General features: G+C 38.5%; 1 protein-coding gene across 2 annotated transcripts in view; it reads right to left on the minus strand.

The window, feature by feature from the left end:
* Positions 1 to 23,547, minus strand: part of LOC135205643 (signal recognition particle subunit SRP54-like) — a 203,839-nt gene that overhangs the window by 51,720 nt on the left and 128,572 nt on the right. For both annotated transcript variants that reach the window (XM_064236461.1, XM_064236459.1), the window contains exon 6: positions 10,253 to 10,436. In XM_064236461.1, the coding sequence (XP_064092531.1) occupies positions 10,253 to 10,436 (184 nt within the window). The remainder of the gene's footprint in view (positions 1 to 10,252; positions 10,437 to 23,547) is intronic.

Here is a 23,547-nt window from a genome sequence, read left to right on the forward strand (position 1 = left end):
ATCCTTTGGGCCAGCCATAGGAGAGCTGTTAATTAGCTCAGTGGTCTGGTAAAACTAAGATATACTTACTTTATTTATGCTAAGCTAAGATGAAAGGGAAAGTTTGAACTAACTAGGCTAGGTATGCTAGGCTAAGAACTCAAAGTATTTAGACTAGGAAGAAGGTTAAGGTAGTTTCCAACACTTAGGCTAGGCTAAGATGGTTATGGCAGGTTCGATTAGCTAGGACAGGCCAGGCAAAGAACTCAACCACTTGATAAGCTAGGCTAGGCTAACCTAAGAGCCTAACCATTTGCTAGGCTAAGAAGGTTAAGGCATGTTCGACTAGCTAGGCTAGGCCAGGCTAAGAACTCAATCACTTAAGCTAAGCCAAGAACTCAACCACTTAAGCTAGGCTAACATAGTCAAGGCAGCTTCGACTAGCTAGGCTAGACTAGACTAAGAACTCGACCACTTGCTAGGCAAAGAACTCAACCTCTTGGGGTAGGCTAAGATGGCTAAGGCAGGTTCGACTAGCTAGGCTAGGCCAGGCTAAGAACTCAACCACTTGCTAGGGTAAGAACTCAACCTCTTAGGCTATGATAAGTTGGTTAAGGAAGGTTTGACTAGCTAGGCTACACTAGGCTAGGAATTCATCCACTTGCTAGGCTAAGAACCTAACCACTTAGGCTAGGCTAAGTTAGAAAGGACAGAAGTGCCTCATCCTTCCTTTCCCTTGAAGTCTTTTTGGTCGAGACTCAAGTACCTAACCAGTGATTAGGTCTAAATCCCAAGAAAAGAGTCAGGTCAATATTCTCATAGGAACAATTCAAAAGTGAATAAACAATGAAATGAGAATTCTTCTTACTTGGGAAGGGTTGAAGTCTTGGGTAAACACAGACTTCCAATTCCCACAATGAAGGATTTCCTGGAGGCCGTAACAGTTGGAGACCATCTCATACTATGTTGAAAACATGGAACATCTGTATGAAGCTATCAAGGGAACTCCTGTCAGTGTACGCTGTGGTCAAAATGTACTGCACTGACGTGCTGAATTACTGTTGAGAGGTCATCACCTCTTCCACCAGAAGGACTAGCTCTCGAATGATGGACTAAGATCTTAAATTCACCTTTGACCAGGTAGAACCTGGGACGTGGCCGTGCGATGAATCATGTACACAGTCGTGAAGCAAATCACATACATGGACATGCGATGAATCAATCACAGTCAAACTATGAAACATGTACACAATCGTGTGACGAAACACAAACAGTTGCATGGTGTAGAACAATGCATGTTTGAATGTCATGGAGATCACACTCTTTGCCTAGAAGTCTCTCGACACCTAACTCTGGAAGGAGAATACAAAAGTAGGACTTTCATCACGTACACTGATGTGTGACGAATCATGTACATGGCTGTGTTCACCTTCGCCATTGCTCTTCCAACCCAGGTTAAAAATCAGAGGTGTGGTTAGAGGTGGGCCTTAAATATTAAGACCTCAGGTTTGTTGGTTATGAAAAATTCAAATTGATTTAATAAATTTGTCATTTTTTCATATACTAAACAAATCTTTGGCTTAAGATTAGGAAAGACTTACTCTTGGGGGGGAGTTAAGTAATTAAACCAACTTGAGGTCCTTTACCTGAATTACAGAATTCTAAGGGACATCACCTTTATTTCTGAACCTTAGATATATGAATGTCTTACGTTCAGCTTCTGGGTTTCAGTGCACTGTCACAGTTCATTACATATTTGGAATATAAGAAGCTACCTGTTCCATTAACAAACCAATGTAGCCACTAATGCAAGTTTATCCTTACTCTCTCTCCTTGCCAAAGAGAGGAATGTATTGCTACTGAGAGGAATCTTAACATTAATTACTCTAACAGCATGGGTACTACACTCACCTGTATCATGTCAGTTACAGCTCAGCTCAAGGCGGAACACTCTTCTTACCGACCACAGGTGAAGAAGAAGAAAGAGGAAAAGGAAAAGAAGAGACCAGTCATTTTACTGGATGAGCTACAAAAATTGTTGAGCAGCCACCACCAGACCCAAGGAAAGAGTGTCCAAGGACCTATGGGCAATGTCCTTCAAGTAGAAGGAAGTGAAAGTGGCTTGGCACAGCCATGAATCGGCATTCAAAATTCAATAACAGACATATTCTTTTTAAATGCCAATGGGGAGCTCAGTCTTTTAACGTTGTGCACTCTTGCATGCGTGACATTGCCTGCAACTACTGATGTAGTTGAATATGCATTCATGATTGTTTCTCGTAGCTAAAACAAGATTGTATTCTTGAACACTTCTTTCTTGACCTGGTCTTTGCTAACAAAAAGCCTGCGACAACCCGGTCTGAGATGTCGAGTCCTATTTGGATAAGCACGTAGTGTCCTGATAGGATATAATGTTTCTTCATGGTCACTGTCAACAGTCTCCTAAAGAAGGTATAGAAAAGGAGACAAATCTGTCATCATGAAATGAAGGGTTTTGAGTCTGCAATGAACTCTAGAATAAATCTGAAAGCTAAAGACTTCCAACCCCTGGTGTGTTTTACATCATACGACAGACCGTGCAGCACGCCTACCCTTTTTGATGATGCTAAGCTAGCAAGAAAACAGCCTTGAAGGTCGAATTTCTACCTGTAGCTTGTTGCAACAGTTCATAGGGTGTTTTTACAAGACTAGTGAAAACCAAGGTCAAATCCCAACTTAGTAGTTTGAGCTCTCTAGGGTAACAGGACTGCTCTAGCCTCTTAATCAATAAAAAATAGATATTTCCCACGATATGAATATATCTATGTCTTTCATCCATAGAACTAGAGCTAGAAAGGCCCTGTAGCCCTTTATGGTAGACAGAAAGATGTTTCTCCATTTTGAGACAGACTAGAAAATCAGCTATTGGTTGAATAAAAGTTCCAAGTGGAGAAGAACCTCGTCTATGACAACAATCACAGTAGACAGATCACTTTCCTTGGTATATGGATGTTGATGATTTCATAATACAACCTGACATCTGAGACACTGTTCTTCGAGAAAAGCCTCTCGCTCACAGGAGATACTTGATAGTCTCCATCCGTGAGGAGATAGGGACCATATCAACTGGCGATACCCTCCGCATGAGGTTGACATAGTAAGATTGTGCCAGGGAGGACACTTCTGATAACAGAGATAGTAGATCTGGAAACAATTCTGCCTGTGGCCATAGAGGAGCTGCCAGCATCATCTTAAGAGATTCTGGGACCTCATCACTCTGTTCAAGACCTGATGGATCAGACAAAACGGAGGCAAGGCATGTACGTCCAAGCTGCCCCATGGATGTTGCAGGGCGTCTTCTACCACTGCAGCCATGTCTGGGACTACTGAGCACTAGACTTCTAGTTTTCTGCTGTACATTGTCAAGAGAGATCTATCACTGGTATTCCCAACAAGAGAAACAGCCTGTCTGCCACGACCTGATGCAGAGACCACTTCTGTTTTCAGAATCTGTTCCTGACAGCTTAATTTGTCTGCTACTATATTCATTTTTCCTGGAATGTATCTGGCCCTTACCTCTACTGAATTGTCCCTAGCCCATTGACGTAGTTGGACTGTCATAAGATGTAGCTGCCGAGACACTGGATCCCCCCCCCCTTTGTTTATACACTCCACTACCATATTAAACGTATTGTCAAACATCAAGACTACAGAATGCCCCATTAGCCTCTACTGAAACTCCTGTAGTGCTAGGAACCCTGCCTTCAACTCCAAAACATTTATGTGGAATAATTTAACCTGCACACTACATTCCCCCAAAACTATCATGTCCTCTGGATGAGGACTCCCACCTTCGGTTGATGCATCCGAGAACAAAAGAAGACCCGGAGAAGACACATGAAGAGGCATTCCTTCCATCAAATTGTTGTCACTCCAACTACCACAATAGGTCATTCCTCACCTCTGTAGACAAGGGGACTTCCATGTGAGGGTGATCTGTTGCTGGAGAACAAAACTCCTTCAGTCTCCATTGCAACAACTGCAAATGTAAATGTCTGTGAGGAACCAATTTCTCCAGAGAAGTTAGTAAGCCCAGAATTACTTGCCATTGCTTTGCTGGCTGTGCTTGATTGGACAGAAAGGAATTCGCCACATTCTTGAACTTCTCTATTCTTTGTTCAGATGCAAAAAAAACTTGCCTGAACTGCCTATAACCATATCCAGATACGAATCCCTTTGACTGGGGGCTAGATTAGACTTCCAAATTTATCACAATACCTAGGCTGTGACAAAATTGAAGCAGTCAATCTCTGTCCTGAAGTAACTTCTCTCTGGGTTTTGCCATGACCAGCCAGTCATCTAGGAATCTTATTAGTCTGATTACCTGAGCATGAGCTCATGCTGACACCAGTGTAAACATTTGTGAACACTTGAGGAGACGTTGTCAGATCAAAACACAGCACTTTGAATGGAAACACCTGTTCTGCAAGACTGAACCGAGGAAACTTCCATAATGAGTGATGGATTGGTATCTGGAAGTATGTATCCTTCAAGTCTAAGGTCAGCATAAAGTCTTCTCTCACTACTCCCAAGACTGTCCTCGGAGACTCCATCTTGAACCTCATCTTCCTGACCTCCAATCGCCATTGGCCTTTGGTACCAAGAAGACCTGGCTGTAGAGCCCCTTTGAAGGAAGCATTAGTAGCTCACTGCTCCCTTCTCCATCATTTTCTTCTCTTTGCCTTGCAAAATGAAATGTTTCTGAGATCCAGGATTGTAAGAAGGGTGTAGCAGAGGCCGCTCTGAAAGAGGTGAAATCGAATAGAAGTGGATAACCAACCCGTAGGACATCCACTAAACCATGCCTCTACCCAAAGTTTTTGTCACATAGCACAATGGCTCAACAGGCATTCCCCCACTGGTGGCACTAAGTGGGGAGAGGCGCCCACTCTATAGTCTCGTACCCTTGCCTCAGCCTGTATTTCCCCTTCCTCTTGTATTTTGGCTGTGAAAGACTTGTTGAGATGGTTTCTTCACTGAAGGTGCTGACAGAGTAGGTTTAGGAGCATCAGATCAACGGCTGAACAGCGAATACATCATCCAACGGCGTAAAGGATGAATGTACGTTGTCATTTATATGTGAATCATCTTATTCAAGGACACGATCTCTTGATTTGGGCATTGTCATCTTTCCTCCTAGCTTAGAACGGTTGAACTAGAGATACGGACACTTCATCACGCATACTTCCTGCTTGCTGAGAAACCAGCATTGGTCCTTGAATAATACTATCATCAGACGATCTATGAGTACTCATAGGCACTATCACTGTATCAGTGCTCAGTCCCAAAGCAAAGTTCAGTGAAACTTTCATTACAAAGTCCATAGATTTTCCTGGCGGAAAGCTTGAGAAAAAGCCATGAACACCAACCTCCGAGGTATTATTCACAACCAAATCTTTACCCTTCATACTTACAGTCCTGGCTAAAAAAAGAAACCGTTCTTCCTTTCTCGGCATGAGGATCAGCCATGAAGTCCCTGATTCTCCACTTCTTAACTGCAGCACACACTGGAACAATGGATGACTCTGATGAAGCCGATGCCAACGAGGAGGAAGAAGAATAAGAAGTAGATGACTCAAGTTTCTTCTCCTTGCATGCTTGATTAAACTTCTCCTCTAACTCTGTTAATTTCTCCATCACAGTTCGTGCAAACTAATCCATCAATGCACTCGTCAATGTCATCATCCCAAAAGATGTACTTGTTGCTGCATGTCAGAATGTGTGTCACTGATGGACCTGGCTGTGAAATCACAACAGTAGACGAAATATGTGAAGATTCTGTTGGTATTTCCGTAGGCAAAACAAGGGAGCCCCAATATGATGTGGAATTGGTACCATGTGCATCCTGGTAGATGTTGTAGGGGGAGAAGGGACACCCATGGTACATATAAAGTATTGGATGGTTGGATGGTAGTGAAGCCTTGTAGTGGGACAATAGGCCATCCAAGGTTGGTAATTCTGAAAGGCCTAGAGAGGTCCACATGCCCACCATCATCAGAGGATGTGGAGCTGGAAATTGAGACAAAGAAGGAATCTCCCCCCCAGCTCCCCTAAGGGAAAGAAGAGGCATAATTATGCAAAAAGCCACCTGGATCCCCTCCCAATGCAACCATCAACAAATTGTTGGATGAACAGGAAGGGGTATCGGAAACTTCTAGTACAGGAATAGAAACATGTGGAACAGGCTTCTCTAAGGAAGGAACATCATCACGGGGAGACAGAACAAAAGCTGAAGACAAATCTCCATCAAACAAAGATGGAGTCATCTCCTTCCTCTTCTACTGAGCCTTCCCATAAAACCTCCTCCACTGTTCCACCGACCAGTCACGACATACTAAAGAAAGATTAAGTTCCATTACATATGTTATCTGCATCTACTACACACTGGATGAGGATCTGTATTCGCTGTTGTTAGGAAGCCAGAACAAGGATTCTTACCAACACCTGGACAATACCTTTCCTTCTTACTAGATACAATTGATACACTCGCGGGAGGGTAAAGTGGATTCATTATATCCTAGCATTCGTCCACAAATGAAAAAAGAAAGAGAGAAAATGTGGGCAAACCAAACTGGCTTTAGTGAGGAGAGAGAGAACAAAAATGTCCCCACTCAAAAATGGTAAAAGAGTAAATGGTGAGGTCATGAGTTGAGGCTGAGTATGTAAGGCAGTCCCCAGTTATCGGTGGTCTTGGTTAATGGCGATCCGGTTTTACGGTGCTTGTCTAGCGCCATAAAATCGTCGATTTATGGCGCCATAACATATCTCACAGAGGCGCCATAAGTTCCATAAATTGCTGAGCTTCAGTTAATGGCAGTTTTTGCTTATCAGCACCTCACCTATAACTGGGACTGCCTGTAGGTGGTCCCCCCTTGTCTCGTGACTGAGGACATTTGCCACTAGTCTCTTGCATATACAATTTTATTGACTTCTTACTGGTTTCCAGCTGGTGCTAGAAGATTTATCCTAATGTTCAGATCGAAGGTTTGTTTCGTATATGAACAAACAATACAGGCAGTCACCAGTTATCAGCGATCTGGTTTTACGGTGCTTGTCTAGGGCTGAAAATCGCCAATTTACAGGGCTGAAATGCACTGATTTCTGGTTACAGGCAACGATAATAGAGTACTGGTGCCAATACATATTTAAAAGAGGCACCATTAACCAGTTATCAGCGCCAAAATCGAGTTATCAGCACCAATAAGTGCCAAAATGACTAACTTTTGCTTATCATCAAGCAGTTGGAACGGAACCCACGCCGATACCCGGTTACTGCCTGTAGTATTCTATGTCACAGACCTTTTAGCACTTCACAGAATCTGATCATTTGTGTGGGTCAAAATGCACTCTGGGTATCATGATAGATGTACTTTGGATTTTTTTATGCTGCAGCACTCTTTGGTTATACTTTCTGTTTTATTGTGTAGGTATGTGTTAAACTTATTGTGTAGGTATGTATTAATATGGGGTATGCTAAGTAAATTACAAGGTTAGGCTATGTTGTGGGGTAACCTAGCATAGAATAAGATAAGTCATTTCCTTCAATGGTATGTCTTCCTTTTTAACAAACTCTTTGGATTAACTGTGCAGATATACAAGACAAAACTATCATTCAAAATTAACTTCAATCACAGATTTTACTTACGATCAACGTCATCAAACCAAACTTCACATTTCACTGACACTTCCCAGTACTTACTTACATAATGACACACGGTATCAGTAGGAATACAGGCAGCCCGCGGTTAACGGCGCAATCACTCAACGGCGAATCGATTTTACGGCTGTCGTCAAAAATATTCATTAAAAAAATAAGGCATTTTAAGGTATTTTTACGGCACAATTTTCAGTTAACAGTGCCGCTAGCGCCGTTGTCTAACGAGTTCATATGTTTGTAGAAATGCTGTTCAGACCATAAAGGTTATGCAAATTATATTAAAAAATTTTATGGAGAGTTATTACATAGGTATTAGGGTAAAATATATGCCTCTGACGCTGTGCTATGCCGAAAACATCGAGTTACATAAGTGCAAATTTAGCTATGGATGTGTCGATTTATAAATGTTCATGCTTTTATGTTTAAAATGTGTATGAAAATGTGTTACATGTAAGCTATTTTTATTTCTGCACAGAAATATGATATGAAGGCAGCTTTTGAAACTGCCCTTCACGTTATTAAATACGATGTATTTTCATGTTCTTTCTTGTGAGCCGCCGCCTGCCGCTCTTATGAAAATATTGATTTTAAAAAAGTGCAAATTAGCGATCGATGTGTCGATTTTATAAATATTCATGCTTTTATGTTTAAAATGTGTATGAAAATGTATTACGAATAGAGTACTTTTAGTTCTGTGCAGAAATAAGATAAAAAGGCAGCTTTTGAAACTGCCCTTCAAGTTATCGACTATGATGTTTTTTCATGTTCGTACTTGTATGCCGCCGTCTGCCACTCTTCCGAAAATATTGAGTAAAAAGAGTGCAAATTTAGCGATCGATGTGTCGATTTTTTAAATGTTTATGGTTTTATGTTTAAAATGTGTATGAAAATATATTACGTACAGGTATTTTTATTTTTGTACATAAATAAGATACAAATTAAGGCAGCCTTTGTAACTATGCTCCACATTGTCAGGGGAGGTTTTTTCATGTTCGTTCTTGTCCGCCACTGTTCCGAAAAATGTAGGGTGTTATTTTATTAATTATGCATCTTTTCCATAAAATCTATAAAAGTTATACATTATTTCACTGTATCCAATAATATTGTATGTACTCTCATATTATTGTATTATAAAATACTACAGCAAATTTAAGCCAGTATTCCGCGGAGCGGCCAATGTAGTGGTTTGAAATCAGCTGATGGCAAATACAAGTTTGTTTCACCATAACGCAATTCTGAACGAATCCTCTTGCTTCTAGTTAGTATAAACGAATATCTAGATACTTGACTTATATGAGACAAGGTTATTTTTCCTTATACAACGTGTTTTTGGGTGGAAATATTTATTGAATATGTCTCGTTGTGAATGTGAACTACTTTTTTTTTTCGTTAACAGATTACATTGGCGGCATGATTATTGCGTAAAAAATTACGTGATTCTGTTCGCAGTTCTCCTTTATATGATCGTAACTTACGTTATTTATCTTATATCGGCGTGAAACCAACTGTAAAATGTGTTCTTTCAAGCACAGTAGTTTTGATTAAAATGATTTTATCCCAATTTTATCTACGGATGTGTTTGATGGCATACGTTTACGGGAGTTTTATCCTTGTTGCCGATGTACGATAATAGTCATTAGCAGCTTGAACAGTTTTCTCAGCTTCAGTTATAACTAGGTTTAAATTTAACAGTATATTTCCCGATTGATCTTTGATCTATATTAATCTTCGATCTATAGCAAATAAAGTTATTATATTAAGATATCTCAGTTCTATTCTATACATAACACCATTTATAACAACTACGGTAATAGCGTACTGTAGTACGATGATTGAAATACAAGCCAAACGAATGTCATTCAGTTCGGTTGTACTTCGGAAAAAAAAAGTTGTTTATTGTTCAGTTGTTCATGGCTATACACGTTCACACAACGGGTATAACGTTAAAACCATACTTTCATCATTCTCTTTTGCTGTTATTGAACTTATGTAACTAGAAGATGGATAAAGTTAGGCCATTGTAATTTGATCTCTCATAAAATCGCACTATCGTAAGAGTAAGACTAATGATCATAACTTGAACACTACAGCTACCTGTACACTGTATAAACTTTATTATATCTTTACATACTCTAGACACCCAAAGGATTAAAGCTAGGCTTCTTTCACTTTACAGTATTTACAACGCTATTATGTACTGTACAGTAAATTTTATAGTACTATACTGCATAAATATAATTTTACTTATTGTGCCATTGTGGGATTACAGTGTCTTTGACTGGTCTAGAGTTTTGAAAGAAGGTGTGCGGTGGCTGTAGGCTTTAAAATCGCTTAGCGTCGGCGGCCAGGAACGGAACCCCTGCCGCTAACCGAGGGCCGCCTGTACAAGTAGTCCAACACAATACTTCTACAAATAATAGTAAGGCAAAATAGACTGTAAGCCACGAAGTGCCCTAACTTCAGTTCACAGGACAGAAAGTAGCCTTATCACATTGTCTCACAGATGTTCTGTTAACAGTACTAATTTGAGTACATTTATATCAAAATATAATAACAAACATACAAATATAGTCTTACCAATAAAAATAATAGGAGACCTCGTTGCCGCTACTGCTGAAAGTGCTCCACCACCTTTTGCATGGCCATCCAACTTTGTGATAATTACAGACCCTACATCTACTTTTTCCTTGAATGCTTTTGCTTGGGACTCACAAGCCTGACCAATACTAGCATCCATGACGAAGATAATATTGTGTGGTCTCTGTTCCGGATTAAATCAAATTCATTTATTAAAAACCTTATACTATTTCCAAAGGACAGAAATAATTAATGTATTCCTTTAAATTGTATCTTTTTAAAATTTACATAAGCAGGGGAAGATTTCCATCATTACAAATAAACTCAAGGGAATAATGCCCAGAAAACTGATATTTTCCAGGTAAGTTATTATGTTTAAACAGAAAATATGATACACATACTAAATAAATGGATTAGTACATAAAAAACTGTATTAATGCTTTACAACTTTAGTTAGAAAGACATTAAAAAGTCTTGGGCTTCAAATTTTGCAGTAACAACACCAATGTTCTGTGTAGGGGTGACAGTCTTGCACCCTAATGAGAGGTTTAGGAATGACGCAGCAAACAATCCTCATTCCATTTATACTAATGTCCATCAGAGGGGAGAAGAAAGAGCTCTGATCATGTAATTACTTTGTAAGTATAAATAAAATTTTATTTGATCATAAAAATGTCTTTTTTATATAAGTAACTCACTAAGTAATTACATAGCTGAATCCCACATTGATGGGAGGTGGGATATAAGGACTATTCTACTCTAAAACATTAAGTCATGTAACGAATTAGAAATAGAAAAGTTGCTAGCATTGAAAACAATGCTAGTTGTTCTTGTTAGCCAAAAGAGCCTGCAGTAGAAACTGGCCTTATGGTAGTGCTCAATTAAAGCTTAACATGTAGTGGAGCGGCGGCAAATCCTAGGGTCGCCTCTACTAAAGGGGGAGCTTTGAGTGGAGGAGTACTCTGATCACTGCCAAAGTCTCAGTGGAAGTTAGCAGTTAAGGAATTATCCAATGGTTAGTAGAAATTTAAAGGTGTCCTTGCCCTGGGTGCACTAGCAAAATAAAATCAACCATATTATGTTGTCATCTACGCTGAAATAAAACCATGACCCATCCACTGAGCGTGATGGGTGCTCCGAGTACACTATGACTCCCTGGCTCCCCAAAATTGACAATCACTACAAGATGAAGATGCAGTAGGAGAAAAATCCTGTTTCCTTCTGTGATAACATGCCAGTAACTAAAAAAACTTTAAATACTGTTTAAAAGCCCTCAAAATTATGAGAAACGAAGAACGATCATACTACCAGTAGGTTGATTGTCGAATGGACGTAAGGGGTATACGTATAATGCTTGAAAGCTAATGAGGTAAAGGCTATTCTGACATCATTAACTTCGACTAGGAGGAAAATGCTTCTACATTTGAGTGTGTCTCAGAAGATAAAATCCATCAGGGTAAAGGGCAAGATGTTCTAATCAGAGGACGAATCAGAGGACGAGACAAGCTCTTGCCCTAACATTCTGGGTTATGGATGGCCTGGGATTTCTGGCTTTTTCAGGCAATACCATACCATCCAGCTGGGTTAGAGCACTCTCTATTCCTCCAAATCCAAACCAGTGAGTGCTTCTGGCCCTCAGAGATTGAGCTGATGACAAGTTGTTGTTGCAGCAGGAGTTCCGATTAGAGAAAGAAACTAGCTCTTGCCATTACACCATAGAATCTGGATGGCCTTCAAACCTGAACATTCAAACTGGATAGAAAACTTATTCTTCCTCAGAGCTAGTGAGCGCTATTGGGTGCTCAAAGCTGGTATTGTAGAAGGCCTGAATTAGGCTGAAGTGTATGTACTTACTTTTTATATTTCAAATGTTTGTTTGCTTACGTGGGTGTTGGGTTTGATATTTTATTATTCATGATTTATGTTAGGAAAGTTGATTTTAATTAATGTTTCTTTTTTTTCTTTTTTATGGGCATTTGCTCGCGGGAGTGTGTTAAGATATGACCTGCTTCCCTTCACCTGAACCTTGGGAGCCTACAGATATAACAGGATTTACATTGGTAATTACCAAATAAGGCTAAGAGCTTCAAAAGAATATGGTGTTCACTAAGAAGAAGTCAGAGGAGGTAAAGGGAAATACAATAGGAAAATATCACACTTATTAAAAAGAAAAAATGATTAATAAACAAAGTAAAATGCAAGGAGGATACTACTAATGCATTACATCTTTACTTGAACTTCTTAAGTTCTAATTGCATGAATCCTTTCAGAGACTGTTCCACAGTCTAACAGGGTGAGGAATAAAGGACCTCTGGAACTGAAAAGTTTCACAGCGAATCTGGTTGCTCTTGGCAGGTAAAGGGGATCAGGGATCAACCGTGAATGTGAAAGATCTCTGTTGAAATACAACTTATGAAAAAGTGTCAACAAGACCATCCGTCAATGGTCCAAGTCTTAATTGCTACTTCACATTAGGAAACAGAAACATACCACCATGATCCACTCAATCTAAAAACAAAAGAGATAAATTTCTGGCAGAAGCACACATCACAAGAGAACACTGTTCTATTAAAGGAAGCACAAATCACACTTATTAAAAAAGAAAAAATGATTAATAAACAAAGTAAAATGCAAGGAGGATACTACTAATGCATTACATCTTTACTTGAACTTCTTAAGTTCTAATTGCATGAATCCTTTCAGAGACTGTTCCACAGTCTAACAGGGTGAGGAATAAAGGACCTCTGGAACTGAAAAGTTTCACAGCGAATCTGGTTGCTCTTGGCAGGTAAAGGGGATCAGGGATCAACCGTGAATGTGAAAGATCTCTGTTGAAATACAACTTATGAAAAAGTGTCAAACAAGACCATCCGTCAATGGTCCAAGTCTTAATTGCTACTTCACATTAGGAAACAGAAACATACCACCATGATCCACTCAATCTAAAAAGAGATAAATTTCTGGCAGAAGCACACTCACAGCAGAGAACACTGTTCTATTAAAGGAAGCACAAATATCACACTTATTAAAAAAGAAAAAATGATTAATAAACAAAGTAAAATGCAAGGAGGATACTACTAATGCATTACATCTTTACTTGAACTTCTTAAGTTCTAATTGCATGAATCCTTTCAGAGACTGTTCCACAGTCTAACAGGGTGAGGAATAAAGGACCTCTGGAACTGAAAAGTTTCACAGCGAATCTGGTTGCTCTTGGCAGGTAAAGGGGATCAGGGATCAACCGTGAATGTGAAAGATCTCTGTTGAAATACAACTTATGAAAAAGTGTCAAACAAGACCATCCGTCAATGGTCCAAGTCTTAATTGCTACTTCACATTAGGAAACAGAAACATACCACCATGATCCACTCAATCTAAAAAGAGATAAATTTCTGGCAGAAGCACACATCACACCAGAGAACACTGTTCTATTAAAGGAAGCACAAATGACCTATAACAGGTTGCACTGATTTTATCACTGTTATAAATATATGAGGCCTTATGAACAATACCTAACTTTCACGCAGCATTTTCTGAAACTTTCATTAGATGTTCCTCAAAAGTTACACCTAAAATAGTTAAAGCTTCAGACTCAATCAGCAAAGTTCCATCCACCTGAAGGGGAGGAGAGTGGGAAATCTGTATGCGATCTGGTAATCAACAGTGTTTTTGTTTAATTGGAGTTAAGCCTCATACCCCACCGACTTTCATGGACTATATTCATTGATCTGGTCCATGTCCCATTTGAGGTTGAGCGTAGCTTCATTTCTCATAAGTAGAGACTTTACTACACCCACCAGTGTTGCATCATCAGCATACTGAACAATTTTGTTTCCCAGGGCAACAACCTTATCACTTGTAAACACTAACAATAACAAAAGAATGAGGTGTCTTGGACATTTCAAGGCCATGAAAGTGGGTTATTTACAAGTGATGGGTCCATGGTGAAACAAAGCTAATGTTGAATTATTAAAGATGATTTACTTTACTAAATCATCATTGCAATACCTTAAATTCAGCGTTAATAAAGACCAAGGCTTATCTTCTACTACCTTCAAGGGTTTAAAGATGTGAAATATCAAGGAAAACAAATGTAGGGATACTACTTCAAATATGAACAGAGTATTTCTTATTATAAAAATTCTGAAAAAATTACAAATACCTATTCAATTTTTTCATAGCTAACAAACCTAAAGTCTTAACAGTATGATAAATATTCTGGCGCCAGATGGAAACCAGTTAATAAACATCAAGATTGTATATACAAGGAATCTGTGGCATCTGGCATCTAATGCATAGAAGAAGGGGAGAGTGTCACAGACCATGCATGAACCCCTGATGCATTGTCTTTCTTCCAACCCAGGATTACTATAGGGACAGCTAGAGGTGGGCAGTCAATGTTAAGACCTCAGTTTGTTAGCTATGAAAAATACAATTTGATTAAAAATTTGTCATTTGTTCATATGCTGAATAAACCTTCGGTTTTAACAACAGGAAAGACTCCTACTTGGATAAAGGTACGAGAATCCTGAACTGACTGGAGGTTCGGCACACCAGACCACCCTTCCAGAAACGAGTTCTAAAGAAGGGGGTCTAAGCCTGTGAGACATTAGATATACTAAAGGTATCTAAAACTCAGTCCACTGGGTGTAACACAATGAGACATGTCCAGATTCACTGCATCCATGGAAGAGAATGAGAACTCCATCTGTTCAAGCAACAAATTATGCTGGCCACAAGCAAAGGTTTGTCACTGCTCCTCACTCTCCTTCCTGGAGAGAGAAGTATATGCTATTGAGAAGTAGATTTGTATTTTGTATGCAACCTAAAAGATAAGTGCTATAACAGTAAAGGCTCCCACCACACCACCTACATCAAGCCTGTTACAGTTATGATGTGTCTAATCTTGAATGGAAGAAAAGTTAAAGAAAGAGACAAGTCATCTCACTGATTCTTTCTTTCGATCTTAGGCATGATACGAACTGTCCCACCAGGCACACTGGATGAGCTACACAACTTGTTGGCAGCCAATGCTAGACCCAAAAAAAGGAAAAAGTGTCCAAGGGCAATATCCTTCAGGTAAAAGGAAATGAAACTGGTCTGCCGAAGCCAGTAACCAGCATTCAAAAATCCTATGAACAGACATTCTTCTTAAAGGCCACAGAGGAACTTATTCTTCTGATGTCATGTACTCTTGCATGTACAGTATTTGTGACAGAACTTGAAGGTGAGGAGTAGACTTGTCTAATCACCTTATGAAGCCAAAATGAAGTGGTATTTTGGACACTTGGTTCCTGGCTTGGCCTGTGCTAACAAAAAGTCTATGACACCTAGGTCTTAGGTGACAAGACCTTTTTAGATAGCAATGCAGTGCTTTGAAGGGACAAAGCAATAACTCCTGAGGATTGTTGTCAACAACCTCTCTGGGAAAGAATAGAAAACGAGACAAATCTGTCATCGTGAACCAAGGGACTTTGGGTCTTTGCCATGAATTCCGGGACAAAGTCGAAGGCTACGGACTCCCAATCATTTTGAGTGTTTTACGTCATAATCTAGGCCATGAAGCTATCCAACTCTCCTCGAGAAAACCGTTTTCAAACTCAGTTCCCTGTCTTTTGATTGACATAGTGGTTCGAATGGAGCCCAAGTGAGACTACTCAGCACCAGAGTAAGGTCCTACATAGGTTTGAATTCTCAAGTTGAACAAGACTGTTCGAAGCTCTTGAACAACACAGAGATTTCCAGGATGAAGTGATGCTCACGCCTTTCAGATGTACTAGAACAAATGCCAATGCAGCCCTGTAGCCTTTGATAACAGACACAGAGAGATGCATCTCAGATATGAGGAAGATTAGAAAATCCACTATCCCCAATGGAAGTTCTGAGTGGAGGGAAACCCTGTTGACGACACCCAATCACAGCAGATGGCCCACTTGCCCTGGCACTATTGACAAGAAAATTGAAGATACAGTTTTCTGAAATCTTCAGACATCCATTGCTTAACCCTCTTACGCCGAAGCGGTAAAAAAAAATTGTCTCCCGTGTGCCGGAGGTGTTTCAGAGTGAGCGCGGAAGCGGAAAATTTTTTAAAAAAATCACAGTGTGCTTAGTTTTCAAGATTAGAGTTCATTTTTGGCTCCTTTTTTTTGTCATTGGCTGAAGTTTAGTATGCAACCATCAGATATGAAAATTATCATTATTATATATATAAATAATGCGATATATGATAGCGCAAAAACGAAATTTTCATATATACTAATTGTATTCAAATTGCGCTGTGCGCAAACGGTTAAAGGTAACAAGTTACATTTTTTCGTGTAATGTACACTAAATTGTGATCATTTTTGGTATATAACACATTGTAAAACGATAAAAGCAACACAGAGAAAATATTATCACAAAATAATGCATGAATTCGTAACGCACGGACAAATATTTTTTTCAAAAATTAAAATTTCACCATAAATCTAAATATTGTCCTAGAGACCTTCCAATTTCTTTCAAATGAAGACAAATGATTGAATATTACTATATCTGTAAGAGTATTAGCTTACAATTTCAGTTTTTCGACCATATCTGATGAGTTAAAGTTGACCGAATGTCGAATTTTTTATATATATATATTATTATATAATGCAATTATTTCGGAAATAAGAAAAGCTACAACCTTCAAATATTTTTCATTTTATTCTACTAAAATTGCCCACATTTTCATATATAAAAAACTGTATGAAATGCCTAATATGGAAACGAGCAAATATTCCGAGAATGGTACGTACGCATTTCGGAGATTTGTGGTGGAGAATCCACGCACGGAGGGAAGGAAGATTTTCTTTAAATTCACCATAAATCTAAATATTTTGCTTGAGACTTCGAATTTGTTTCAAGATGAAGATAAATGACTGAATATACTAGACTGTATAGTTTTAGCTTACATTGCGTTTTTCGACCATTTCGGTAGAGTCAAAGTTGACCGAACGTGGTTTTTTTTTCTTATTTATTGTGATTTATATGCAAATATTTCGAAAATGAGAAAGCTACAACCTTCAATTATTTTTAGTTGTATTCTACATGAAATTGCGCACATTTCATATATAAAACTTTTATGTAACGGCTAATTTAAAATGGTGCAAACATTACCACAATCGCACGTATGATTTTTTGCGGAAGAGTTACCGCACGGACGTAAAGAAAATGTTATTTTTTTTCATAAATTCACCATAAATCGAAATTTTGTGCTAGAGACTTCCAATTTGTTGCAAAATGAAGGTAAATGCTTGAATATTACTAGAATATAAGCGTTTTAGCTTACAATTGCGTTTTTTGACCATTTCGGTAGAGTCAAAGTTGACCGAAGGTTGAAATTTTGGCAATTATCGTTATTTATATGAAAATATCTCAAAACTGATAAAAGCTACAACCATGGTTGTTTTTAATTGTATTGTGCATGAATTGAGCACATTTCCATATATAAAACTTTATATAACGGCTAATTTTAAAATGGTGCAAACATTACCACAATCGCATGTATGATTTTTTTTTGGGAAGAGTTACCGCACGGACGTAAGGAAAAAGTTTTTTCATAAATTCACCATTAATCAAAATATTGTGCTAGAGACTTCCAATTAGTTGCAAAATTAAGGTAAATGATTGAATATTGCTAAAATATAAGAGTTTTAGCTTACAATTGCGTTTTTTGACCATTTCGGAAGAGTCAAAGTTGACCAAAGGTTGAAATTTTGGCAATTATCGTTATTTATATGAAAATATCTCAAAACTAATAAAAGCTACAATCATAAGTATTTTATTGTTGTATTCTACATACAAATGCGCACATTTTCATATATAATACTTCATGTAACGGCTAATTTACAATGGTACAAAAATTATGTCAAGTGACGAAATAATTTCCGAGATGTGTCACGATACTTTGTAGTGCGGCAAGATAGAAATTCGCGCTTGCGGCTGCGTATCGATTGTAAACAAAACAACCACCTTGATCCGTGAACTCCAGCATCCCCCAAGGCGCGTGATTCAAAAGTTTTAGGCTGGTAGGCCTATAAGTATTTTCCTCGAACAATTTAAAAAAAACTATTGTAAGTCGACATAAAAATACGTCCAGTCGGCACACGGGAGACAAAAAATGTAGACGTAAAATACGTCCAGTCGGCGTAAGAGGGTTAATAATACCACATTTGGGAACTCTAGAAAAGGGGCGGAGCTTCAAAGTCTTCTTCTTTGTTGTTTTCTATATTTCCAGTAACTTTAAACCATAAAGATTCTGTAAAAGTCTTATAATCAAAGCTATATTATTCGTTAAAGTTGGTTATGGCAACGTCAGTTCATTAGTAGAATATTGATCATCCTTCTTTAAAACCTACCATAAAACCTTTCTGATAAGGGATGTCATTAAACTAAAATGATATGAAATTCATGCGTAATTGGAAACGGGATCTGAAATAATGAAAAAAAAAATTAAATTTGGCTAATAAACGGTAGAAATCGTGAGGAAAATAAAGGAATTAATGCAATATTATGAGAGAGAGAGAGAGAGAGAGAGAGAGAGAGAGAGAGAGAGAGAGAGAGAGAGAGAGAGAGAGAGAGAGAGAGAGCTAAGCATGGGGCTATCTAAAGAGAAACTTGGAATCACGTGCATTGTATTTTCATATTGTAGAGTAAATTTAGCGAGATTACGTCTTTTCAATATAAAAAACAAACGGCAAATTCGATGAACGAAAGCTAATGAAAACTGTTAAGATAAATTCGATGAACGAAAGCTAATGAAAACTGTTAAGATAAATTCGATGAACGAAAGCTAATGAAAACTGTTAAGATAGAGTTTTTTTTTAATAAACTCGAGCATATATGTTCAATAATGCCACACCTGGCAACTCTAGAAGGTAGGAGCTTCAAAATCATAGCGTTTATTGCTTTCTAGATTTCCATTAACTTTACACCATAAAGATTCTGTAGAGGTCCTATAATGATTTATACTTTAATGTAGAAACAGGTTCTATATTATTCGTTAATGTTGGTTTAGTAACGTCAGTTCAGGGTAGAATATCGATCATCCTTTTTTAAAAACCTACTGTGAAACCCTCTTTATCAGTAATGTTTGACACTAAACTGATGTAAAATCATACGTATTGAAGACGGATCTTAAACAGTAAGAGAAAGTGTTATAAATCTCGGCAGTACTTGTGAAATCGTGAGGAACAATACAGTAAAGAGTGAAATATTATGACGATAGAGAGAGAGCGTGCAAGCATAGGCCTATCGATATAGATACTTAATTCATTATATTTTAATTTGAGAGATAAGTATAATATTTTTCTAAATGTTTTCAAAGAGAGAGAGAGAGAGAGAGAGAAGAGAGAGAGAGAGAGAGAGAGAGAGAGAGAGAGAGAGAGAGAAAAAAGTTCGACGTAAAATACGTCCAGTCAGCGTAAGAGGGTTAATAATACCACATTTTGGGAACTCTAGAAAATGGGGCGGAGCTTCAAAGTCTTCTTCTTTGTTGTTTTCTATATTTCCAGTAACTTTAAACCATAAATATTCACTGTAAAAGTCTTATAATCAAAGCTAAATTTATTTGTTAAAGTTGGTTATGGCAACGTCAGTTCTTAGTAGAATATTGATCATCCTTCTTTAAACCTACCATAAAACCTTTCTGATAAGGGATGTCATTAAACTAAAATGACATGAAACTCATGCGTAATGGAAACGGGATCTGATATAATGAAAAAAAAAAATTAAATTTGGCTAATGGCTATCTAAAGAGAAACTTGGAATCACGTGCATTGTATTTTCATATTGTAGAGTAAATTTAGCGAGATTACGTCTTTCAATATAAAACAAATGGCAAATTCGATGAACGAAAGCTAATGAAAACTGTTAAGATAAATTCGATGAACGAAAGCTAATGAAAACTGTTAAGATAGAGTGTAATCTTCTTGAGCATATATTGTTCAATAATGCCACACCATGGCAACTCTAGAAAGGTAGGAGCTTCAAAATAAACATAGCGTTTATTGCTTTCTAGATTTCCATTAACTTTACACCATAAAGAGATTCTGTAGAGGTCCTATAATGATTTATACTTTAATGTATAAACAGGTTCTATATTATTCGTTAATGTTGGTTTAGTTAAACGTCAGTTCAGGGTAGAATTATCGATCATCCTTTTTTAAAAAACCAATACTGTGAAACCTCATTTCATCAGTAATGTTTGACACTAAACTGATGTAAAATTCATACGTAATTGAAGACGGATCTTAAACAGTAAGAGAAAGTGTTATAAATCTCGGCAGTACTTGTGGAAATCGTGAGGAACAATACAGTAGAGTAAAATATTATGACAGAGAGAGAGCGTGCAAGCATAGGCCTATCGATATAGATACTTAATTCATTATATTTAATTTGAGAGATTAAGTGATAATATTTTTCTAAATGTTTCAAGAGAGAGAGAGAGAGAGAGAGAGAGAGAGAGAGAGAGAGAGAGAGAGAGAGAGAGAGAGAGAGAGAGAGAGAGAGAGCGATAAGCATATCTATCAGAGATACTTAATTCATTATACAGACAGTCCCCGGGTTACGACGGTTCGGGTTACGACGTTCCGAGGTTAACAAGGCTTCTCAATTATATTCATCAGACATTATTTCCAGGGTTACAACGCCTACAACACTCATCTGGCATATGAAATATGACACTAAAATGCAAAATAATCAATAATTGAAGTTTTTTTTTATGAAAAATGCAATAAGAATGCAGTTTGCATAGTTTTCAATGAACCCAAAGCATTAAAAGTAAGGTTTCTTAGGATTTTTTACGATGTTCCGGCTTACGACGTCCTCAAGAACGGAACCCTTGTTGTAACCCGGGGACTGCCTGTATTTACTTTGAGAGATTGAGTGATAGTATTTTTTCAAATGGTAAAGTAAAAGTGGAAGAGAGAGAGAGAGGGAGGAAAAAATCTGCTTACGTGAAAGCTTAGGCCTATTTATAACTACTTAATTGTATATATTTCTTTGGGAGATTGAGTGGTAATATATAAATTTTTAAGTATGTTTAGAAGTGGATGGAGAGAGAGAGAGAGAGAGAGAGAGAGAGAGAGATGAGAGAGAGAGAGAGAGAGAGAGAGAGAGAGGAGAGAGAGAGAATATATAGTATGGTGATGGACTTGCGACGGGGGAAAGGCAGAGAAAGAGCGGTGAGTCGGTGCACAGATACCCGGGAAAACTGGGTAATATGACTGCCCAAGATCGTGCTGCACTATGCTAGATAAAATTTGAAGGATCATAATATTCAAGTTAATTCTCTAAGAAAATTCATACCCTAATCTTGATTTCATTCAACAGTTTGCCGTAACATTCAAAGATTGTAAAAAGACGTCAAAAAAATTTTAGATACAGGCTGCGGTCATTCTTGCTCTCTTGATATAGTCTGTACTTTTGAAAATCGGGTTTCATCCACTAATAATTCACGATAAAAGCTGTGGTAAGTCAAAATATTTATTAGCACAAATAACTCAATATGTATGCACAGGCAATTAAAGTATTATCGTGCAAAAAAGCTGATGTGTTGGGAGACCTTTCAGCTTGCAGCAAAGAAATGCAGTCTGTAGGGCTGTAGGCTACTACGAACTGCTTGTAATGGAGCATATAGCCAGAAAATCTTTGAGTTGACATGCTACTTTACCTTGATAAAAGATTTATGTTTACAGACAGTAGGTTTGTAAACAGCAACTAGCATTCGATCCACGTCAACATCAAAGTAATCAAAGTATGAAATCCGTTACGTAAGACAGTATCTAGTGACTCGCGCTTTCCTGCTCGAAGTTCTAGTGCTCCTCATCACATCATAGAAAACGCCCTTGCGGATGCAACTAGATTTGCTCAACCGACCTTAGCTGTCGCAACATTGACTTTACTCGCTTGGAATACAAACATGAGTATGTAGAAACTAAATAATTGCATTCACCACTTGCGATGATGCAATAATATCCCCGATCATGAAGGAAAAGGAAAAGACGAGTAAATATTGTCATCGGTGATACATACTACTACTACAATCAGAAATTCACAAGCTATCTACCAGATCTCTATGAATGAATCCAACTGAGAAATTCCCAATTACTTCGGACATATAGTATCATGTTTTTAAGTATCTGAATGGTTTTGTTTTGCAATTTTAACTTATATGATATAATTTGCAGTGCATTTTCATATGTCTTTTCAGTAAAAACAAATGGGAAATTTGATGAAAGCAAAGCTAATGAAAACTGTATCTTCACTTTTCTTGTCGAGTGTACTTGGCTGATGAAGATCTCCTGAGGAAGCCGGACATCTGAGTTGCTGCTTTTCAAGAAAAGCCTCTCGTTCGCAAGAGATACTGGACACTCCAGCCGTGAAGAGACAGGGACCCTACCGACTGGTGGTACCTCTCTCCACTTGAGGTTGGCAGAGAAGGTTGTGCCAAGGGGGAATTTCTCTTGGGACTGCTGACAGAAGAGACAGGAGGTCTGGGAACCACTCTACTTAGGGCCACAAAGGAGCTACCAGGGTCATCCCGAAATTTCTTCTGGAACCCATTGCTCTGTTCAGGACAGGATGGATCAGACAGTTTAGGAAGGCATACACTTCCAGATTGTCCCAAGAATGCTGAAGGGCGTCCTCCGCCGCGGCGAACAGATCCGGGGACCACTGAAGCATGTTGCAAAGAAATCTAACATGGGTCTTCCCCATAGGAGAAACAGCCAGTCCGCTATGCCATGATGCAGAGACCACTCCGTACCTATAACTTGACTGACGACTTAGCTTGTTGGCCACCACATTCCTCCTGCCTGGAGCTCCACCAAGTTGTTGATCGCCCACTGATGTAACTCGACTGTCAATGAGTGAAGTTGGCAAGACGCCAGCCAACCAGCCCCCTCCGTTTGTTTATATATGCTACCACTGTGGTGTTGTCTGACATAAGAATGACGAGTGCCTCACCACCACCTTTTCTCGAAACTCCTGAAGACCCAGAAAGCTGCCTTCAACTCAAAACATTGCTGTGGAGTGTTTGTCCTGTGTGCTTTAAAGCCACCAAGGACAGGAGCTCTTCGAAATATGCACCCCAACCTTTGGAGGAGGCATCCAAGAACAAGAGAAGATCCAGAGGGGGCTGAATGAAGAGAAATTCCACATGTCAGGTTCTGGTCATCCAACCATCACAGAAGGCTATATTTTTACCTCTGTTGACAGAGGGGCATGGAGCTGAGGGGAATCCCCTGCAGTTACCAAAAATCCTTCAGTCT

The sequence above is a fragment of the Macrobrachium nipponense genome, chromosome 24 (assembly GCF_015104395.2).
Source record: "Macrobrachium nipponense isolate FS-2020 chromosome 24, ASM1510439v2, whole genome shotgun sequence".
Classification (NCBI taxonomy): Eukaryota; Metazoa; Arthropoda; class Malacostraca; order Decapoda; family Palaemonidae; genus Macrobrachium; species Macrobrachium nipponense.